The 22,972-nt window shown below is 33.8% G+C and overlaps 1 protein-coding gene across 2 annotated transcripts in view; it reads right to left on the bottom strand.

Annotated features, from left to right (window-relative positions):
- ASCC3 (activating signal cointegrator 1 complex subunit 3) overlaps positions 1 to 22,972 on the bottom strand; it is a 334,028-nt gene that overhangs the window by 241,350 nt on the left and 69,706 nt on the right. For both annotated transcript variants that reach the window (XM_079939010.1, XM_079939009.1), the window contains exons 6-8: positions 21,570 to 21,774; positions 20,720 to 20,861; positions 19,994 to 20,119 (exon numbers count right to left, since the gene is read on the bottom strand). In XM_079939010.1, the coding sequence (XP_079795136.1) occupies positions 19,994 to 20,119; positions 20,720 to 20,861; positions 21,570 to 21,774 (473 nt within the window). The remainder of the gene's footprint in view (positions 1 to 19,993; positions 20,120 to 20,719; positions 20,862 to 21,569; positions 21,775 to 22,972) is intronic.

Raw genomic sequence — 22,972 nt, forward strand, 5'->3', positions numbered from 1 at the left:
ACTTTGAAGATATCAGAGTAGTATCTCTAGGGCCTAGAAACTCTTGGGCAGACCGATTAAACACCTTGAGAGTACCAGCGATACTTTCTCATCGATCTCTGCTGATGACTCAGCCTTGGACTGGCAGTGCAGCACATTTTTCAGAACACGAGGCTTAGGGTCAGAGGCCCAGGTTAAAAGATTGGCTTTGTATTTGCAATGTAACTTTGAACATAATTGACACCTCTGAGTTCTATTTCCTCATCTGTAAAATAAGGTTATACTATTACACAAGGAAATTAAAAAAATAATAAAAATAGCCAACAATTACAGAGTTCTTACTATGAGCCAATCACAGGGTAAATCCTTCATATGAATATCCTAATTATTTGTAATAACCATACCAGATTATTTTACAGATGGGGAAACAGAGATTTCAAAAGACTTAAGTTCACACAGCTATAAATGGTGAAGTTAGGATTCGAAGATAGTGTAACTTCAGAATCACAGTCTTTAATTGCTAATGTTTATAAACCATATAGTATAAACCATACACAGTGTAGGTACTTGCAACTGTGTTGAAATAAATTAATAGCATCTATTATCATCACTGTCATATATCATCTTTGTTTTTTATATGAAGCTTCTAAAATACTATGGTAAGTGAATCCTACAATTTCCAGTCTTTATAGACTCATGACAAAAGTCCACTATTCCTAAACTATAAATCTGATCATGTCACATTCCAGCTTGAAGATTTTCTGAGACTTCTCACTGTCCATTTTAACTATACAGGGTATGTAGCATACAAGATCTTTCAAGGCACAGAAGGTATAGCAAATAGAACCCTTCAAAATGTGAACCCTTGTTATTATCTTCCACTACTGCCATCTATACATACTATTCTCTGGACGTTCTTTATGCCTTTGCACAACCTATAATACCTTTCCCAGCATTGAGAAGCTCTTCATTATCATTCAAGTTCAAGTTCAAATGTAATCTCTGGTCCCCTCCAATTCCATACACAATTATTATATTTATGCATTTATACTCTGCCATATTTCAAAAGATTTAGGGAACTCCCATTTCTCTCAGCAGCTGGACATTCACACCACCCTCTTTATATATATATTGCCATTATGGCCCTTAACCACAAACACTGAAATGATTTATTTATATGTATATCCGGCCCACTGGATTTAAACTAAGGATTCAGTTTTACTACTCTCTGCATTACCATAGTACCTAACCAATTGCCAGGAACATAATAGGTCTCTAAATAAATTTTTACTGATTGATAAATCAGTTGAATAAATGAGGGAAAAAGTCTTAAAAATCTTAAAAAGATACACACTTCATTCGCAATATCTTCCAAAGGAAGAGTAAACTGGATCTAAGCAAAATATGTAGCAGTTCCAGAAAAAACCTATATTCAATCTTGAATAAGAAACATTTCTTTTGTTCCTAAAGGTTACAGTTCAATCAAGAAGCAAACTAAGGCATTAGAAGAATATACTCACAAACAAACCTATTACACATGGAGGTTTATAACATTCTATTCAATTCAACAATCATTTACTGACCACTTGTATAAATATTACTATACTAAGAACTTATGTCAGTATAAATATTTCTTCTCTTAACAAAAGTAAGAGAGTGTCTAAAATGATCCTTAGAATATTTAGCTTGTGGTTTAAGGGGGAAAAAGGTGACAAAATTATATTACGTCATTTCAGTTGTCTATAATAAAGATATGGACTATATGCTGAGCTATCTGAGGGGAGAGAGAGTCACTAAGAAGAATGCTCTTTCAGGTAGAAGGAACTGAGTATTAGAAAAACACTTGGAACTAGTTAAAAGTTAGTAGTTGTGTGACAGAGATGGGAGGAAGGGGAAGCAGAGATAATGAAGACGGAAAAGTAGGTTATGACCAGACTATGAAGACAGGACTACCATAGAGACTCACCTACCTCTAAAGATTTTCCTGAAAGAATATAGGGTAGTGGAGGAAACTAAGGCCTAAAGAAGTTAAACAACTCACCCGAGTCTACACTGCTAGTAAACTGTGGAAGAGATGAGACCCGAACTGAGTTTGTCTTAGCTCCAAACACAAATTACCACCAAATATACCGTCTAAAATACTACCATACAATGATTCAGTTTGCCAATTAAAAAGTCTCGACATTCATTTAAAAACCATTGCAAAAGATTCCTTAAATTACTGTTGCATATATACAGTCTTTACTAGCAACAGAACATGCTGATGAGAAACAAGTTACCAAAAAAAAAGCAAACCCCTACAAAAATTTATAAATTACTTCCACAGCCCACATTCTGCCCCCTCCCCCCAAAGTTTATTTTTGTTTTTCATTTTAAATTTAGAAAAATGGATGAAATAATTTTCAAAATAAACTTGTTGGTAAAAAAAATAAAAGGAATGTGTACAGGCAGCAATTTTAACAGTATTAAAAAATATCACTAGAGGATTCAGTATGTTTCAAGTTATGTTTGTGAGCTACTAGAACATGAGATAATTAAGTTAAAGTTCACTGAGCATAAGGAATTTCTTGTATTGATATAATATTCAAATTATATTCACGAATATCTTAAGAAAACAAAAGATTAAAGAGGAAGAAAAAGTGTGACTATATCAAAACTCTATTTTACTTAAATTTAGAACTATGTAGTAATAATATTCATTGTTTTATTTATATTTCATACATACACTAATGTCTAATTAAATGGCACTAACAATCATTGCTTCCAAATATTTGATATTCTTCTAACTTAGAAGAAACACAGGTGTTCATTTTATACATGAATGAATATACAAAATTGAACTGCAATTATTTTTCTTAGCGTCTTAGTATTTGCTCTTAAATAGAAAACTGAGTATCATGGCTAATTTATCATAAAGGCTTTATGTTTAGCACAGTCATTTGAAATATGTACCATTTTCCCTTTTAATTAGTTTTAACTAAGCATTTTCAAAACATCATAATCAGTAGATGAAAATGTTACAAGTTTCAACCTAAATCCACTTGTCTATGTATATTTCAGATTCATCAGACTACTAATCTTACAGAAATGACATGACTCATATATGCAATCCCATAGAAAATATGTTTCTGATATACTTTATCAAACACTAGTTACACAGGCCGTTACCAAATGCACGCTTTATTTTTTAAAAATAATCCGGATGATACTATTTACCTGGAAGAACAAAAATGTACACTACGGGCTTCCCAGGTGGCGCAGTGGTTAAGAATCCGCCTGCCAATGCAGGGGACACGGGTTCGATCCCTGGTCCGGGAAGATCCCACACGGTACGAAGCAACTAAGCCTGTGTGCCACAACTACTGAGGCTGTGCTCTAGAGCCCGCAAGCCACAACTACTGAGCCCATGTGCCACAACTACTGAAGTCCATGAGCCTAGAGCCCATGCTCTGCAACAAGAGAAGCCACTGCAATGAGAAGCCCGCGCACCGCAACAAAGAGTAGCCCCCGCTCACTGCAACTAGAGAAAGCCCGTGTGCAGCAACAAAGACCCAACACAGCCAAAAATAAATAAATAAATTTATTTTAAAAATGTACACTACACATACTGCACTAACTGTTTATAGTAATCAAATGTAGGTACTTATACTGCCAGTCAGTTAAAATGCATTAACTGGGTATCTAAGATGAAGCCAGGATCATGTCATCCCTTCCAAGTTAGTATATGTATCATAAGCTTAAGTTTTAAATATTCTAACAGCAAACATCAATTTCAGCATGTATTTAGGAAAAATCATATAGATACCAAAGACATACATTATATAATCTTCACAGTTTAAGTTTCCTCTGGCTCTAGATAGCATGTGCCTTAGGTTCAAAATTTCAGAATCAGAGATGATCACAGCTCAGTACAGGCAGTCCAAGCTCTATATGCTGGAATCCACCACTCTAATGCTTCCCACAAACCACGTTCCACACCACAAACTACTTAACAGCCATGGAAGGTATTCTATTCACTAAGATGGAAAGATCTTGTTATTTGAAAAAAGCAAGATGCATACCCATATTATAATATGCTACTTTTCTCAAAGATGGTGGGGGTGGGGAGTAGGGAATACGAATCTGCTGCTTATATATATTTAACAGTTAACACTAAAATATGTTTATATTTGCTTGTAGACATTCTGGGAGAATACATAAAATCTAATACTGTGATTTTTAATAGACTGAAATAAGGATCTGGGCAGACAGGGGACAAGGATAAATTATGAGACTGTTCACTACTTAAAGATTTCTAGCTTTTAAAATGTGATAATACCTATGCAAAAAGAAAAAGATAAAACACACACACAAAGATATACAACTGACTTCCTTAAAAAAACGGAAAAACTAAAGATGTGTCTGATTAAGTGGAGATGCCTAGATGAGCTCTCAAGTATTGCAAAAATATTTCATATTAAAAAGTTCTTATTATTCCTAGAGTTTACCCTCCAGAGACAAAAAGGTAATTTAAAAAACCTTCAGAAGAGTAATTCAATTTAAGTCATATGTCCCTCCACTCACTGTCCTCCTCAACATTCTCTCTTTTGGTCTTAATAGGCTGAGTTCCTCAAAGGTTTCTCTCAATTAAAAGTTTAGGAATAGAAGAAACAGCAGGTTCTCTTCTTACATCCAATACCTGTAGCATTAGAGCTGGGACCTCACCTAGGACTCTATGGTTTCAACAAAAGTACAGACCTGTTATTAACTGCAAAGCCTAAACCACACCTGGCCATTATCTAAAACGTACCCTCCCATTCGTTCATCGTACACTGAACTCTGCCTACCAAGTGCCAAGCTGTGAGGACTTACTCTCTGTCCTCAAGAGCTAAAGGCGAAGCAAGTGAATCTGGACCACCAGGAGTCTGTTACTTGGGTCCCAACTATACCTCTGCTACCACACATGTCCACACCCTAACCTTTAAAGGAACGGAACCAGGGAAGACCTGGCACACTACTTCACTGACGGCCAACCCCAAACTGATGATCTGTGACCAGATCAGTAGACTAATACATTATAAAAACAAAACCTAAAATGTTAAGTTATCTTTAATGCTCTTAATTATAGATAAACACATAAGATAATATATTCCTTATTATTTAAGTTGGCAATTAAGTTGTTCACTAATCCATTTAATGATAATAGTACCAGTTAGCTACCATTTCTAATTGAGCACATACTACACAGTAGGCTTTGCTTTCAATGCTTTAAGGGGATTATTTCTCTCAACATCGAAAGAAAACCCATGAAGTAGGTCTTTTTTGTTACCTTTATTTTACAGATGGGGAAACTTGGCATGGAGAGATTAGAGAGTTTGCCCTAGGATAAATGGCCAGTAAGTAGTCGAGCAAGGACTGGAACAAAAGTTCAAATTTTAAAGTCCAAGTTAAAAACTTGTAAAGCTTACTGATTTCATTACTTTACACTTTTATTCCTTATGCTAATTTTTTAACAAAGTAACTTAATTTTATAAAAATAAATATAAAAATATAAAGTCAATGAAAATACTGACCATACTAATAATCAAATAAATGCAAAATAGAGTCAGAGTGCTTTTTAATCTGGGTGTTTAAGATTTTTTAAAAACTGATTATTCTTGGTAATGTTTACATCTTCATATGCATCATACACATTGCTTTTAAATGATCAACGTTAATAAATTTGCATATCATTTAACCTAAAAATTCTACCTCCAAAAATGTATCCAAGTTAAACTAACAACAAGAATGCCAGATAAATAAGCAAAAAGATGTCTGCTAAAATATCATTTATAATAAAAAAAACTAATACAAGTTGAACGTCCATAAATAGACTGAGATCAGTAATTCATGATGCATTCTTTATGAATTACAGTAGTTAAATAGGATGAGGAAGATTTATATGCTTATAACATGCCACAGAACAGTAACATAATTAAATATAATCTGTTAATACAAAAAAATTATGGAAAGATATACATCAAACTGTTCCATTGGATCTGGGATTATAAAGGAAGTTTTACCTTCTGTTTTGTAAGTTTAGATACTATATTTTAGATATTACTTTTTTTATAGAACAGATTTTATAATCAGCTTCACAAAAACGCTTTACTCTTTACATAAAAAAAATATTTACCTTAAGGAAAAACAAAAGGGGAAGACCTACTGTATGGTGTCTTAATGTATTAAAAGTAATAAAAATTTCTTTCTTGACAGATATAAATACCTAATGTTTTTATGTCAATATAAAGTAACTGATTCACCCTGTTTTTCATTGTCATATAAAGAGTTCTACATCTTTACCAAACCCCAAATTTCCAATTTGTACTCCCACTTGAAAACTGAAATATTACTGAATTCTGTTAATTAAGAGATTAAAAAAAGAAAAAAAGAGATGAGAAAGACAGTGTATGGCCACTATTATTTCCTCTTTACTGAAGAGTTGTGTGTTTTAATGTTTCATGATATTAATTCATTTTGAACCAGACAATCTGGGTAGAGGAAATTAAGTCTTAGCAACAAAAGACCTCAGGAGAGTAATCTGCTGTTAAGTCTTTGAAGGAAATAAGATTGTAAAATTTTGTGAAAAACAGGTAAGTTAGTTACTGTCTAAAATGAAACTGAGCCAATTTGCATTACATACAAAAAAGCAGTATGAAATCACAATGCATAATTCATAATCCTTTCATATTATTTAAAGGAATGCATTTACATCATTTAGAAGAGTAACCAAAAATACTCAATATGCCCTTAAGTGTCAATTCCTAAAAATTCTCTCATCCTGAAAATAGTCCATTTCACAACAACCAAATGGGACTTCTAAATATATTGTACTCCCTGATGACAAAATGATAAATAAGTAGGTATTACTGGCCTTGAAGAAAAGAAAACAAGGAGAGAAAAACGAATAATAGCAACACTGCTAGATTTAATTGAGGACTTAAGGCATAATGGGTGTTAGAAAGGAGCACTAACCTCTTCTTGGAAGCGTAAGGTACGCTCCTCATTCCCAGGTTTGAGCTAAGGCTTACCTGCTGAGAAAACTGAAGAAAAAACCTCAAGAGGGAATTTTAAAAGACAAACAAGATTCTGGCTGCACAGTAACAAAGTCCACCGATGAACCATCAAGATTGCACATGTGGGTTTCTACCAGCACACTCTTAACAAGTCAGCAGGTCAGATGTCCTTCTGAAACACCTTCACCAACGTGCTATGCCGAGAGTCACATTCCCAATGCACAAGAAGACAGCAAAAGACATGACTGAACCTCACTTATGAGTTTGATTTGGCTAGGTTTTGTTTGCTTGTGTTTAGACAGAACCATCAGAATAAGCGAGGGCCTGATTCACAAAACCAGTATTACAATTACATATACAAACTTCAGATGCAATTAGAGATAAAGAAATTAGAGATAAAGAACCTGGCATTTTCTACTAAGTTAATCAATTATTTTCATAAGGGAGATAAACTTATCCTGACATGTATATATTATAAATATCCTTCCAGGATGTCACTTTAAGTGTTAGATCTTAAAAATGTAAGACACTATTATTTAATTGGTATTATAGTCTTTTTGACCCAAACTGTGGGGCCTGCCTTCTAATAAACAGCCGCACTTCTAACCACAGCAATAAAATAGAAGCAAAAGAGTCTCTGTCAAATTCTGTTAAGTCCCACACAGAATATGTCGTTTTCAGTTTCTTGGCTGATATTTGTAGCAATAACCGGTTTCAGCTTTGACCTTAACTTGTAAATTACTTTCACTAGCTTGCTTGAAATCTTTAAAGAGGGTAAAGTATCTGGGCACTTATGCGGTCAAGCTCACAAAATGTTACAGTTCTTAAATTATAGGTAATTTCTTAATTTAAAATGTTTTTACAGTACAAATGACTTTAAACTTTCCAAAGCTAATTAAATAAAGCAAGGATGTCATTTTAAATATATATCTCCTTAAAGAAGAAAATTTCATATTAACAGAATCCTCATCAAATGAATTGTTTTGAAGGATAAGAGACTATTTTCACTAACTAATCTAACAGATTAGATTTTAATCCAAGAATCCATTTAATGTAAGGTAATAATAATATAGCAAAAATGTGTTATATAAGTGAAAGTATTAATGACTTATTTAGAATAGTCAGTTCAATATACAAATGTGCACACACGTGTGTATTAAAACATTCCAATGCTTAATAACATACTTGGTACTGACTTCCTGAAGAACAAAAATTTATAAATGCCTATTTAAATTGGTACCTTTTAAATTTTCCAATACTTTAAAAACACAATTTAATGTCATTAACTCATTTCCATAAAAGAGATGATCTCAGAATTTTCTTTACTGGGGAAACAAGCAGTAAACTGGACTTATAAATGGCTTCCTTAAATTGAAATTTACTGCTCATTCCCCTCATGGGATCTGAAGCTCACATAGAAGGGTTCCAGGGACTTCCTGGTGGTCCAGTGGCTAAGGCTCCAGGCTCCCAATGCAGGGGGTCCGGGTTCGATCCCTGGTCAGGGAACTAGATCCTACATGCCACAACTAAAGATCCCGCATGCCTCAACGAAAAGATCCCTCATGCGGCAATGAAGATCCCACGTGTCGCAACTAAGACCCGGCACGGCCAAATAAATAAATGAGTATTTAAAAAAAAAAAAAAGAGGCGTTACAAATACACTGAACCCACCACCCAAAAGAGTGGGGGAAGGACCTAGTCAAAGACTTCTAGGGAGGAGCTCGGCTGAGGGTGTGCTGAGGCGGCTGATGCTTTGAGAACAGGTTCTTCCTACTTGGAGTAGGGAGTATTGGTGCTTTGAAAAATGACAGATTTTTCAGGACTCAACCCTTGAGATCTTCATTTATTTGCTAATGTGGGGAACAGTAATCTGGACGTTTCTTAACAGTCTCCCAGGTGATTATCAAGTACAAACAGGATTGAGAACTGTTAGCTCAACCTTCCCTACCCACTCCTAACACAGTGATTAAGGTTTTCTTAGTCATCTGATTTTTTCATAATTTAACACAACCTACTCTGGAAAGAACAAAGTACATTTTACTCAGAAAAACTTCTGTTTAAACATGTATCAAATTAGAAGGGAGAAGTTAGGTAAGGGGACCCCCTGTGAGATAAATGCTTTACTTGAACTTCTTGTGTAATATGTAAAGATTTAAAGGATAAACAAAACATTTAAAGAAATCATGAAAGATATGCAATAAAACATGATATTATGCAGACTGCATAATTATTTATGATAGGCCTGTGTAACCACAATACATAGATATGTTGGAAGATATGGACTAAGTCCATTTCTAAAGCAACTTGAAATTCCCACATTATAAGCTAAATTCATCTACTTTTCAGACTTCTGAATTCATTTGAGTTCTAAAATTATCATTCTGGTGTAGCTCAATATGCCATTATGCTTTTAATGCTCTCTCTTCTAATTTCCCTCCCCATAAAATCAATGAAGTATAGGTTGTAAAGAAAGTTATTTTGTTCGATTATTCCTAGCTAGATGCTAGGCAGATGCTAGGTATAACTCTCCTTAGTTTAGCAGGTATTCTTCAAGCAGCTGGTGCCCTTTTCCTAGTTAGCTGTTTGCAAGTGTTCCCAGTAGACTTTATGGTACTGCAATCCTGAAAAAGTTCAGGGCATACAGACACAATTAATTCTTTTTTAGAAAAGAAAATATAAATAGCACTTCCCTTCAAATGAGACCTAGCTATTTCATATATTTGAACTATAGTGAACTTTCATAGCAAGTAAACATTACTTTTTAATCATATAATTTAAATACTTGCTGAGTCAAAAATATATAGAAATCTCATTTATAGGAAAGCTTATCTAATGGAACAAATTTTTACATATTGAACATTTATTGACCCCTAAAACAGAAGACAATATGTTATCAAAAGCATACTTCCACACACAGCAGACTGAGTGCATCAAAATCCAATCCCAATTACTTTTGAGAGTAAGCTGAGAAATTTTAAAGATTTTCCTTACACTTTCCATAGTAATACTTTAAATAATACTTGAATACATAACATAATGGCCCTCCTGACAATGGCCAAGTTTTTATAAGAAAAATACCATTTTAAAGTTTCTATATACAAAGTAATATGGAGAAGACATAATCTCCAATATTCTATACAAGGTCTACACAAAGTTTTCAACACAAAATCAGGAACTGTTCCTTTCTCTATACACCCCACATCATGAAAAACATTGTTCAGTTCATTGTCATTCTTCAGAAAAAGCCCAATCCCCCAGATCACAGCAGTCGAGAAACAACTAAAGTCTCAAGTTCTCCAAAAAATCTTCATTAACAGCTATAACCTGCACTGATCCCTCTGCCTTCCACTTAAGATTACATTAAATCCAAACTACTGATTTCGTACTTAGTACATTCCACAGTATACTGTTGGTAAATACTCAACAGAGATGCCATCTTATGCCCCCAACTATGCTGCAAGCTCACTGAAGACAGGGGAAACATCTTGCTGATTTTTTAAAAATACTATCTACCGATGTTTGCCATGTTTTAGGTGCATGAAAAACGTAAAGTCCTTTTTCCTTCCTCTTTGCTGATGTTAAGCAGACAACAGAATGAGAAAATGAGTAAGAAAAAGAAAGCTTTATCTAGAAACATGGTGGTAAAACTAGAAAATTCCAAGGGCAAAGGGAAGATCTGAAAAGCAACCAGAGAGAAATCTTACCTTAAAACAAATCACAGCTAGGTTGATCGCAGACTTTGCAAAAGCAAAAATGAAAAGCAGATGACATAGTAATATCTTTAATATGCTAAGAGAAAATAACTGTGAACTTAGAATTCTATTACCAGCTAAAATATCTGTTGCAAATAATGGTAAAATAAAGGTATTTTAGATTAACAAAAATTAAAAGAAACTTAATCTGCCACCACCAGATTCCCAATAAAGAAAATTTAGGCAATGAAAAGTCACAGAACATGAAAGCACTAGATAAAATTAAAAAACAATGAGCAAAATATATAGGAAATCCAAGTAACTATTGACTATAAAATAATAATAACGATAATAGTATCTGGTGTAAAAACTAAAACAAGATAGAACTAAAGTACATGAAAACAACATCAAAGAAGTTAGGAAGGAAGTGATTGAAGTTTAAAAGTTTTAACAAACTTATTCTGTAATAGTTTTAGATCTGCTCAATGCTTAGAAGAGACCAAAAAAAAAAAAAAAAAAGAAGAGGAGGAGGAGAAGAAGGAGGAGGAGGAGAAGAAGAAGAGAAAAGAACCAAGTTTCCAGATATCCAACTATGGACGGCATAAAGTTCTGGCAGACAGCTCTGTTCTTTAGGGGCGTCTCAATCTTGGCATTATTGACATTTTGGTAACTCTTTGTTGTGAGAGGCTGTCATATACACTGTATAATGTTTAGCAGCATCCTGGCTTATATTTACTAGATGCCAGTAGCATCCTCCTAGATGTGACAAATAAGTGTCTCCAGACATTGCCAAACGTCTCCTGAGGAGGATGTGGGAGGTGGCAAAATGCCGAATGAGAACCGCCATCGTAGGTAAAGAATGGAAAAGGAGAGGTGGGGTCAACTCCTTTTTCCTTTCTCATTTTACTTAAAACCTTACTTGAAAGTACAGACCTTACTTTTCATAATTTAACTGTGAGAAGAAGGCTTTTTCCTTCCTTTGATAACAACTTATCTTGGAACACATTAGCCATTAGCCTCCTTCAGAGAGAGGTGGGAAAACATACCTTTTGTCTTGCTATACAGTCGTCCCTCAGTGTCTGAGAGGGTTGTTCCAGGACTCCAGCAGATAAAAAAAATATGCAGATGCTCGAGTCCCTTATATAAAATGGTGTAGTATTTACATATAACCTGTACACAGCTCCTGTATATTTTAAGTAATCTCTAGATTACTGTAAAACCTAATGCAAGGGAAATGCTATATAAATAGTTGGTGGCAAATTCAAGTTTTACTTTCTGGAATTTTTTTTCTGACTATTTTCCATCCACAGTTGGTTGAATCCACGAATTCAGAACCCTCAGATATGAAGGGCTGACTGTAATTCCCAATTTCCAGATTTATCTGCTGCTTTTGGTTCAGAAAATAAAATCCACAGATTTTAAAAAAGAAAAATAAAATCCACAGATAAACACTGAAGATTCTGTTAAAACACAGCTTCACGTTCTATTCCATCAGCTTTATGTCCTACTTTATTCCCTAGTGCTGAGTTTCTCCTTTTGGGGAAGATATTTTTATTATAAAAAAATAATCAGAGAGAATTGATAGCTACAGAGATCTACAGAGAGTCTCCCTCAAGTCTTTAGGTGAGTACTAAACAGCACACATATATGAGAAAACTACCCAAGGTACAGGGAAAGAACCATCCGAATGAATTAGAGGAAGCAAATTCAAACCCGACCACACAGCATCTGGAATAGTTCTTGTTCTCACCAGCCACAGCAGCAATCCTCCTAATTAACTGAGAATTAGGTAGAGTACTCAGAAGACTTTGTCTCAGCTGTGGGGCAAAATTAGCCCTGGACTAAAATGCTGTTCTGGTCCACCTAAGAAATTTTAAAAGCAAGACCAGAAATAATCAAACCGATCCAAAGTAACTTAACTATGTCCCAGGGAAAAAAAACTCAAGAATATTTATAAGAAAAATATCCAGTACTCAACAAAGTAAAATCACAATCTCTGGGATTCAGTCAAAAAGGATCAAACAAACTAAAAAGCAGAAAGAAAATTATCATAAGAAATAAGAAAAACTGATTAAAACCAATCCAGAAATAACATAAATGACAGACTGTTCAAGAAACTAGAGCAAGATTCAGCAAATTATGGCCTGTGGACCAAATCTGCCTGAGGCCTGTTTTCATTTGTTTTGTTTTGTTTTGTACAGCCTATAACCTAAGAATAGTTATTATATTTTGAAAGGGTACCTTAATAAAAAAGCAATAATAAATATGGAACAGAGACCCTATATGGTCCACAAAGCCTAAAATAATTACTGTCTGTTCCTCTACAGAAAAAGTCTTATGACCCCCTAAGCTCTAGAAATGATTGTGTAAGTAGAGACATAAAAGATATTAAAAGAACTCACATCAAACTTTTAGAGATAAAACTACAATGACTGAGATGAAAAACACACTGGATGGGATTAACAGCACTTTAGACACTGCAGAAGGAAAGAATACTAAATTTGAAGACAAGGCAGTAAAACCTACCCAAAATAAAACATAAAGAAAGAAAAATACAAAACAAAACAAAATTAAAATTAATTAAATTAATAGAACACCATTAAGCTGTGTGACAACTTCAGGAACCCTAATATACCTATGATAAGAGCTCCTGAAAGGAAGGAAGGGGGCAGACAATTTCTGAAAAAATAATGGCTGAAAATTTCCCACATTTGATGAAAACTTTTATAAATCCACAGATCCAATAACCGATGCCAAGCACAAAAAACAAAAACAAAAAAAACCTGAAGAAAACCACACCATGGTAGTGACAGGCAGAGAGTTTTTTCAGCTGCCGGGAGAAGTCAGATACTTGAAGCACACAAGAGGTTCGAGCTAGCCTTTGCTGACTTTGAGGATGGAGTGAGCCACATGCCAAAGAATGTGGGCAGCCTTTAGGAGCTAAGAATAACAGACAGCAAGGAAATGGGGACCTCAGTTCTACAACTGCAAGGAAATAGATTTGGCCAACAACCGGAATGAATCTGAAAGGGAATCCTTCCCCAGAGCTTCCAGGTGAGAGTTCAGTCTAGCCAATACCATGATTTGGGCCTTGTGAAATCCTGAACAGAGAACCCAGTCAAGCCCACCCAAATTGGACCTCTAGAACTCTGAGATAATAAATGGATATTTTAAGTCTCTAGTATTCTGGTAATTTCTTATACAATAACAGAAAACTAATACGAAGTCACATCATAATCAAACAGCCTAAAACCAGTGATACAAAGAAAATCTTAAAAATCAACCTGAAAAAAAAAGACATATTACATAGAGAGGAAGATTAAGAATGAGGGCATGCTTAGCAGACACAATGTAAACAAGAAGACAATGCAGCTACATCTGTAAGTACTAGAAAAAAAATTGTCCACCTAGAATTCCATAACAAATGAAATATCTTTCAAGAACAAAGACAAAAAAAAAAGAAGGTTGTTTTCAGACAAAGCTGAAAAAATTTATCACCAGCAGACCTGCACTACAAGAAATGAATACCAGATGGAAATCTGAATCTACCTACACAAAGGCATAAAGGTGCCAGATAGGTGCACGAGCATAAAAACTTTTGCTGGTTATTATTTAGATATCTTAAATGATACCTTTAAAAGACTGTTAAGGCAAAAAGAATAACAATGTATTGTGGAGTTTACAATAGATGTAGAAGGAGTCTACATCTACATGTTTTGTTTGTTCATTTATTTGTTTTGGTGGTAATAAGTGGTGAAAAATCTGACAAACAAATATGGCAGCAAATTTATCAGAATACTCATGGCTTTAATTGCCAGGTGAGGCTATGCATGCATCAAGGGAAATTCAAATTTGTTAAAATGATTAGAAATTTAATTTTTGCCACACTGTTTCCTTCATCATGAAATTTATGAAATCTTCTTTGCTAAGATCCCTATCAGTGTGAAAAACACTGCAAACTCACTTTTCAGTTTTAAACTTTACATTTTGTTACCATTTCTTGATACCACCTCTTAAAAAGGCAGCTAGTGATTCAAGGTCATGTTCTGATGAAACTGATGATATGCTTGACAGTATAATAAGCGGGCTGTGGGATGCTTCAGGGAAAGGCTTTTTATTTGGGCCTATGTCCAGATTTTAGTGACATTTTATCTTGTTCAAATTGATCTCATAAAAAAGATTCACATTCTGAAGTGTTTCTCTGGATGCTTCTTTTAGCTTTCTTGCCTTTGTAAATTGATTGAATCAAACTGTGTCATTAAACTCTTCAGCTTTAGGATGCACTCAGGCTCAGAGAACAAAGTAAAACCAAAGGAAAAGTAACATTTTTTATACTTCTTCTATTTCCCTTTTCCCAAACTTTAAGTCTTGCGATAACCACAAACGTTAATAATTATAATGACTGGTTTCTTTAGTTTCTATCAATTAACTGAAAACTACCCTATGTCTTCATAGAGTGACTTATGTATTTGGAATGACAGAATAGCTGAGGAGCATAAATGAACACAGAAGTAGTTTATTTAATAAATATAATTTCCAAAGAAACAATAAGTCTTTTCATTTTATCCATACTATGATTGCTCTCACAGTGTCAGTTTACATTTATCATTTTAAGCAAACATTTTACCAAAATGTCTTAAGTACTCAACACACTTAAAAGTGTTTTACATATATTAACTCATATAATCATCACAATAAAACTATGAGGTAGGTACTATCATCCCAATTTTACAAGTGAAACACTGGGTCTCAGAGAGAAACTTGCCCCAAGCCTCGCAGCTAGAATGTGGGGAGCCAAGAGTCAAGCTGTCAGCTTGGACTCACAGGCCCTGCGCTTCACCAACACACTGCCTCCCGGACTTAACATGCACAAACCTTTTCTTTTTCTCCTATTTCTCATCTTAATAAATGATACTGGCACTCGCCCATGTTACCCTGGATGTCATTCCAGTTTCTTCTCTCTGCTTCATCTCCTGTCACTTAAACCAGTCATCAGACGTTACATGTACTAACAGCTAAACTATTCTCCACTGTCCCACTTTCTATATAGGCTCCACTTTCTTCATTCAGGCACATAGCATTTCTCCCTTGAACTACTGCAGCAGTTCTACCCTCAATCATCAGCTTTTTATTGCAACCACAGTAATTCTGGAAGTGAAAATACTTGATCATTTACTTTTATTTTTAAGAAGTAGCATTTCCCACAATATTGAGTCATTTACTTTTATTTTTAAGAAGTAGCATTTCCCACAATATTGAGTCTAAACCTACTATGGTTTTCAAAGCCCTTCGTGTGCACTATTAAGTCTCTTTTAAACTAATTTGCTGCCACTCTCCACATGTAGCTTACATGCTAATAATACTGAAATACTTGTTTACAAAAGGTCACAAACTGTTTCATGGAGGATCCTTCATCTACACCCCCCACCCTCTTTGTCTATCTGGCAAAATCCTGTGCCCTCATTCACCTTCATGATGGCTTCTTCTGTGAACTTAGTCTGCCTTCTCTGTGCCGCCATAGAAATTTGTACAACATACCCTACTGTATTAGTTATTTCCATGGAAATGGTGTGGGGCAGATACACTACACAGAATAACTTAAGATCAGGGATAATACCCTATTCATCATTTCCCCCAGAACCCAGCCTGTAAGCATGGAATTCAATAACCTGGGGTCACAGAAAATCTCAAATTTTCTACATTCAGACTTCATAGGACTCAACTTTCTTAACTTCTCAAATGAAACATTATATGCATCTTTTATATTACCTTTCCAAACTAAACAGTATATTTGGATCAGTATTTCAATTCTGCTGAATAACACTCTATTGGCTATTTAAAAAATATAACTCCCAACTGTGGAAATAGATAGCAGTCAACTTACTTAACACCAACAAAAAAGCAAACCTCACTCTTTCACCAAAATATCAAAGGCATAATTCCATCTGCTTAGCATCTTTCTCTTTCTCCTTTTTAAGGTAATAACAGCACTCATCTTTCTTTGGTAAACTCCTCCTTGACTCTTGATGGCATCCCAGGGGTTTTCTGTGGGGAAAACCCTCTTGCTTTTAGAATTAGAGGAGAGGGAAGCAGATATGCTTGGAGTTGCTGTCCTATGTTCTTCCCTGATTATATGGAGAAAGCATATCTGGGAGTTGGGATGAAAAGAACCAGAGAAATAAAAGGAGGGGGAGAAGGGGTAAAAGAGAGGGAGGAGGAGATAAGGGGGAAAGGAAAGAGAAGAGAAGGAAATAAAGAGATGGAGAAAGAGAACGACGAAGACAGAGGAAAAGATCTGATGACATCATGTGAACCTATATATCCATCTGGACACATAGGCAGCTTTACTCCTGCACATTCTGGTTAGAAAAGCCAACATTCTGCCTTCATTGCTAAAACTTGATTTCAGTTTCGTTTCTCTAACTTCCAACTGAGTGAGTTCTAATACAGAAATCCATCAATTTTTTTTTTAGATTATTCCCTCTCCAAGAAAGTATAAAACCCATTTAACAGTATTAACAGAAAATTTGCACATCATTTTAGAATTTTAAAATTCTCGTTATCTTTTTAATCAAATTATAGAAGTAATTTAAGTAGAGAGGACAAATTTATCTGAAGCGACATTCAGTCAGTGGGAGGACATAAAACTGTTTTATCTATAGTTCCATAGGACTGTCAGGAATGGCATGCAATTATGATCTTAGTGAAAAGAGAAAGATACCATATTCAAGAGCACTTTTCCTGATACAGAAACATCCTATGATTTTAAAGATTTTATGCCTTGCATAAAAAAGATCCAAACCAACAGAAGCATCTAACTAAACTCACATTCTGTTAACATCTATATTTTTCTCCTGAGCTCTATATTAATATCCATGGTTAACGACATCTGGTGGGATCATTATCTACATTGCTAACATGGCAAACAGTTTACTTATGTACTTATAATGACACATTGTATTTGAATGTATTATTCCCCAATTACTGCCCCTTATGAATGTGCAAATTTAAACCACAATGAGAACTCTCTACACGCTATCAGAATGGTTAAAATAAAAATATAACTAATATATAAAAATATGACTTAAAATGGTTAAAATAAAAATTAAAAATAGTGATATCACCAAATGCTGGCAAATATGTAGAGAAACTAGATAACCCTGGATTGCTGATGGGCATATAAAATGCTACTCTAGAAAAAAACTGTGATAGTTTCTTAGAAAACTAAACACACAACTACAATATGATCGAGTAATTGCACTCTTGGGCATTTATCCCAGAGAAATGAAAAGGTATGTTCACACAAAAACCTGTACAATGTCTAGAGCAGCTTTAACCATGTTATAGATGCAATTATGTCCCCCCCCAAGTTTCATAAATTAAAGCCCTAACTCCCAAAGTGACCATATTTGGAGACAGGACCTTCAGGGAAGTAACTAAGGTTATATGAGGTCATCTGAATGGGGCCCTAATCCGATAGGGCTGGTGTCCTTATAAGAAGCGGAAAAGAAACCAGAGGTCTCTCTGTGTACACACACAGAGAAGAGGCCAGGGGGACACAGAGAGAAAACACCTGGCTGCAATCCAGGAAAAGAGTCCTCACCAGAAAACGTATCTGTTGGCACCTTGATCTGGGACTTCTAGCCTCCAGGACTGCGAAACAATAAATGTCTGTTGTTTAAGCCAACTAGGCTGTGGTTATGGCAGCCCAAACAGACTCATAAAATTCGTAACAGCCAAAAACTGTAAATAACACAGATGTCCTTCAACAGGTTAACAGCTAAACTGTGGTCATCCATATCATGTGTGGCAGGGAGAATAATGATCCCCAATGATGTTCACATCCTAATCCACGGAACCTACAAGTGTATTAGGTTACATGGCAAAGAGACATTAAGGCTGCAGATGGAATTAACCCATTCCATAATCTAAATTAAAATGAACAAAGTATTTATTTGAAATAAGTATGAAAAAAACTAAGAAGCCTGGCTCGTTCATTACATAGACAATGAATGTCAATGATGCTTTTATATGAAAAAATGTTAATATTTAATATATAAAATTAAATAAATCTTCATGATGATAATCCTTTTAATGATTGGTAAGGTTTAACAAGAATTACATATATAATTATTTAATCCTATAGGCTCTCAGTCCTGGTTGCATTTCAGAATCAACTACAGAGCTCTAAAAATCATATTCAAAATATAGATATGTGGGCCCCTCCCAAGAGATTATGATGTAACAGGGACCGAGGCATCTGGATTTTGAAAAAGTTCTACAGATAATTCTGATGCACAGGATGAAACCCATTAATATAAGATTTAATTATAATTTTAGTCTATTATAAAAACTTATTGCAGGATACAACTTAAAATTGTAATAATAACAAATTGGTTTAAAACTAATAAAGACATAAAATGGAATACTGTATAGTGATTTAAAATGATGCTGTAGAAATATGTCTACTGACATAGAAAGATATATATAAGTATATATACAAACATAGAACAAAATGTGTGATATAATTCTATATTTGTAAAAACAAAACAAACATGCACACACATGTATAGAATGGAGTCAATTTTGGTTGGCTGTAGTTATTCTTTTTGCTGCTCCTTTTGCTTGCCTATATTATTTGATATTTCTGAATGACTTCATATGAAATATATATATATGAAAATAAAGCAACTTCATTTTGGTGATGAAAAGGTTAACCTTAAATAATATATATACTTTAAACTAAATGAAGAAATATTTTACTTTGAGATAAAGCAAATATGGCAAAATTTTAACAAATGGTGAATCAAGACAAAAGGGTATAAGAATACTACTATTCATGCATCTTTTCCATAGGACTGAAATTATTCAAAATTTAAAAGCTGAGGGAAAGTTAATTAAATAGTTTGGAATTTGGTCCTGGCCCCAAATAATATTCTATTTTATCATAGGTTGAACATTTGACCTATCAATACATGAATCCTTTAAAACAGTTTACTTAAGTCAGCTTATGTAGGTTAAATGAAATATTAGCTAAAATAACCAAAATAAACATAAAATTATAGAAATACATACACAAAATATACATAAATATGTTCAACGTGTAAAGAAATATATGTATATATGTGTTTTTTTTAATTTAAACTCCCCTACTTCATTAGTAACCAACTGCATGTATCTCTTTACTGTATTAACCAACTAACTTTTAAAAATAATTTTTCCAATACGAATGCATTCAAAAACATAACAAGCATCAAAAATATCAACTTTATAAAATGATAATCTTACCTCATCTAAGTCTTGGATATAAACTGGTTTTTCCTCAAACCCAACTGGCATTGGTTCACTATAAGGAATCTTTACTTCTTCATATATCTTGTTGTTCTCTCTTTGGATTCCTTCTGGTAAAATCATCTATAAACATCAAAAATTAAAATCCAATAATAATACAAAACAGAACAATTACTTTGGTAAAGATTCTTTAAGTAAAAAGAGAAAAAAGAACACTATTTGTTTTATGACATAGCACTGGTAAATAAATTTAGCTAATTTAAAGGAAAACAAGAAAAAACAAAACAAAAACAAACAAAAAACCACACACACAAAGCATTCATGAATCAGATATCTCATATAACACACGAACCATATTATGTTGATGAATTTTAAGTGTACATTAATTAGATGGTATTCTTGAAGACAAATGTAGTCATGTAGCCAGGGAAAATGTGCAATACACAGTGTAAAGTTTAGGCAAAAAGTGATGCAACTGCTAAAACTCAAAAACACAAGGTGCATAAATAATGAAAGGGAGGAGAACAAATATGTTTTGAAAACCTACCATGCACTAAGAATTTTACATAAACTGCACTATCTCATTTTCCTCAATATTTAAAAATACAATTTAGCATAGAAGAGTCAACTAGTACTAGAATCACAAAAGAAACAGGGAAAATCAATGTGTCATTTCCTCAGAACAGACATGTTATCCAAAAGTGGTCATATACCAATGCATACCTTTGCCCCAGCAATGAATGCAGATGTTCTCATGGCTTCAGCCTGGGAATCATAAACATGTGGATAACGTATTTTCTCAACATCCATGTCTCTCTGCCTGCTCAGAATTGGAACGTTTCTAGCGTTCATAAGTGCTTGTTCTCTGTAAATACAAAAATAATAGGCTAAATCTGTAATTTTTATCTTGCAAAGGAAAGCATATACTAAAACAAAGTCATTATAATAACTATTTCACACAGCCTTCCACTATAAAAGTGAAGAAATTAAACTACACAAAGGAAGTTATTAGCAATCCTGAAATTTTCTGTGTAACCATATAAGCATCAACACATTTTCAAGTACTATTTTTAGATAACATCATCTGATAAGTTTGACTTAATGTTTTTTTATTTATAATTTTCTTTGTCACAATCCAAAGATATTTAACAAAGTGTAAAATCCTTTTTTTAAATGGGTTTCAATATTTAAACACCATGTATAATAATGCCTTTATTTCATTTTTCTCCTTTCTACTTCTTGATAACAATATGGGAAAATGTATTCATTAAGGTAGGAAAGAAAAGTCTCAAAATAAATCTGTGTACGCTTCATAAAGTTTAACCTAGTGGTGTATGCACAGCACCAAAATCTCTCACCTACGTTGATGCAACCAAGAATATTCTAATTAAGCGGATCACTGATTTTTTATCCCAGAAAATTAGGTTTTCATACAACAAAATTCTATTCTTGTAAGAAAACATGACTAGAAATAAGAATCATCTAATTTGTTAAAACTAAACTAAATAATGATAATGATACATTAAAGTAGCAATTACAACACAAGCATTTTTCAGCTTCTGGCTTTTATTACCTGTGTATCCGCAGTTCCTTAGGATCAAAGCACAGGAGTCCTTCTGCAATTTCTCCATCTTCTCCAGCCTTTTTTTCTCGTCTGGCAATTCTTTTCTCTTCCCGGCGATACTGTTTCATTAACTGCTTCTCTTGTTCAGACTGAATAGTGACTTGACAACCGTAATTAGGTTTAGCATTTTCTCCTAAAATTTTTTTGCAATTGTCTGCAAAGCAAATTTAAGATCATATTTTACAAGCTTAACCTTTAGGAAAACCATTGTTTTCCTTCTCACCAAAACATAAGATAGCACAATGCTCTAAGAATTCTTTTTTTTTTTAACTGACACATTCAATTATATGTTTTAAGGAGAGTTTTTCTAAATCACAATTTCTAAATGGTATACTGGTTTTGGAAAAGTCAGCAGATATTTTCTTCTTACAGACTAAATAGTTTAATGTTATAAATTCTTGGATATAACATCAGAAACCTAAAACTTTTATTTCACAATTTTGAAATCTGTTTATATAATTTCAATAAATATAATAATTATCAATACTAATTAGCATTTACTGTTAACATAATAATAAAATAAAGATATTCTTTACATATATGATACTTTTCCCTATGTAATAGGCCTTACTCTGTTAAATTGTCTGTATGTCACTACTAATTTATACATGAAATAAAATAAAACTAAAATACAGCTCAGGATATATTTAGAAGATGACTAAAGCAAATAAAGAAACAGTATGATCTACCTTTTCATGGAAATGCAGGGTTTTTAACCGTTTTTTAAATTGAATTATAGTTAATTTATACTGTGTTAATTTCAGATGTACAGCAAAGTGATTCAGCTACATATATATATATTCTTTTTCAAATTCTTTTCCATTTTAGGTTATTACAAGGTAGTGATATAGTTCCCTGTGCTATACAGTAGGTCCTTGTTATTTATCTATTTTATATATAGTAGTGTGTATATGTTAATCCCAAACTCCTAATTTATCTCCGTTCCCATCCCCTTTGGTAAACATAAGTTTGTTTCTATGTGAGCCTACTTCTGTTTTGCAAATAAGTTCATTTGTATCTCTTTTTTAGATTTCACATATAAGTGATATGATATTTGTCTTTCTCTGTCTGACTTACTTCACGTAATATAATAATCTCTAGGTCCACAAAATGTTCATTGCAGCTCTATTTACAATAGCCCAGAGATGGAAACAACCTAAGTGTCCATCATCAGATGAATGGATAAAGAAGATGTGGCACATATATACAATGGAATATTACTCAGCCATAAAAAGAAACGAAATTGAGCTATTTGTAATGAGGTGGATAGACCTAGAGTCTGTCATACAGAGTGAAGTAAGTCAGAAGGAGAGAGACAAATACCATATGCTAACACATATATATGGAATTTA

This window comes from Stenella coeruleoalba (assembly GCF_951394435.1).
Source record: "Stenella coeruleoalba genome assembly, chromosome: 12".
Classification (NCBI taxonomy): Eukaryota; Metazoa; Chordata; class Mammalia; order Artiodactyla; family Delphinidae; genus Stenella; species Stenella coeruleoalba.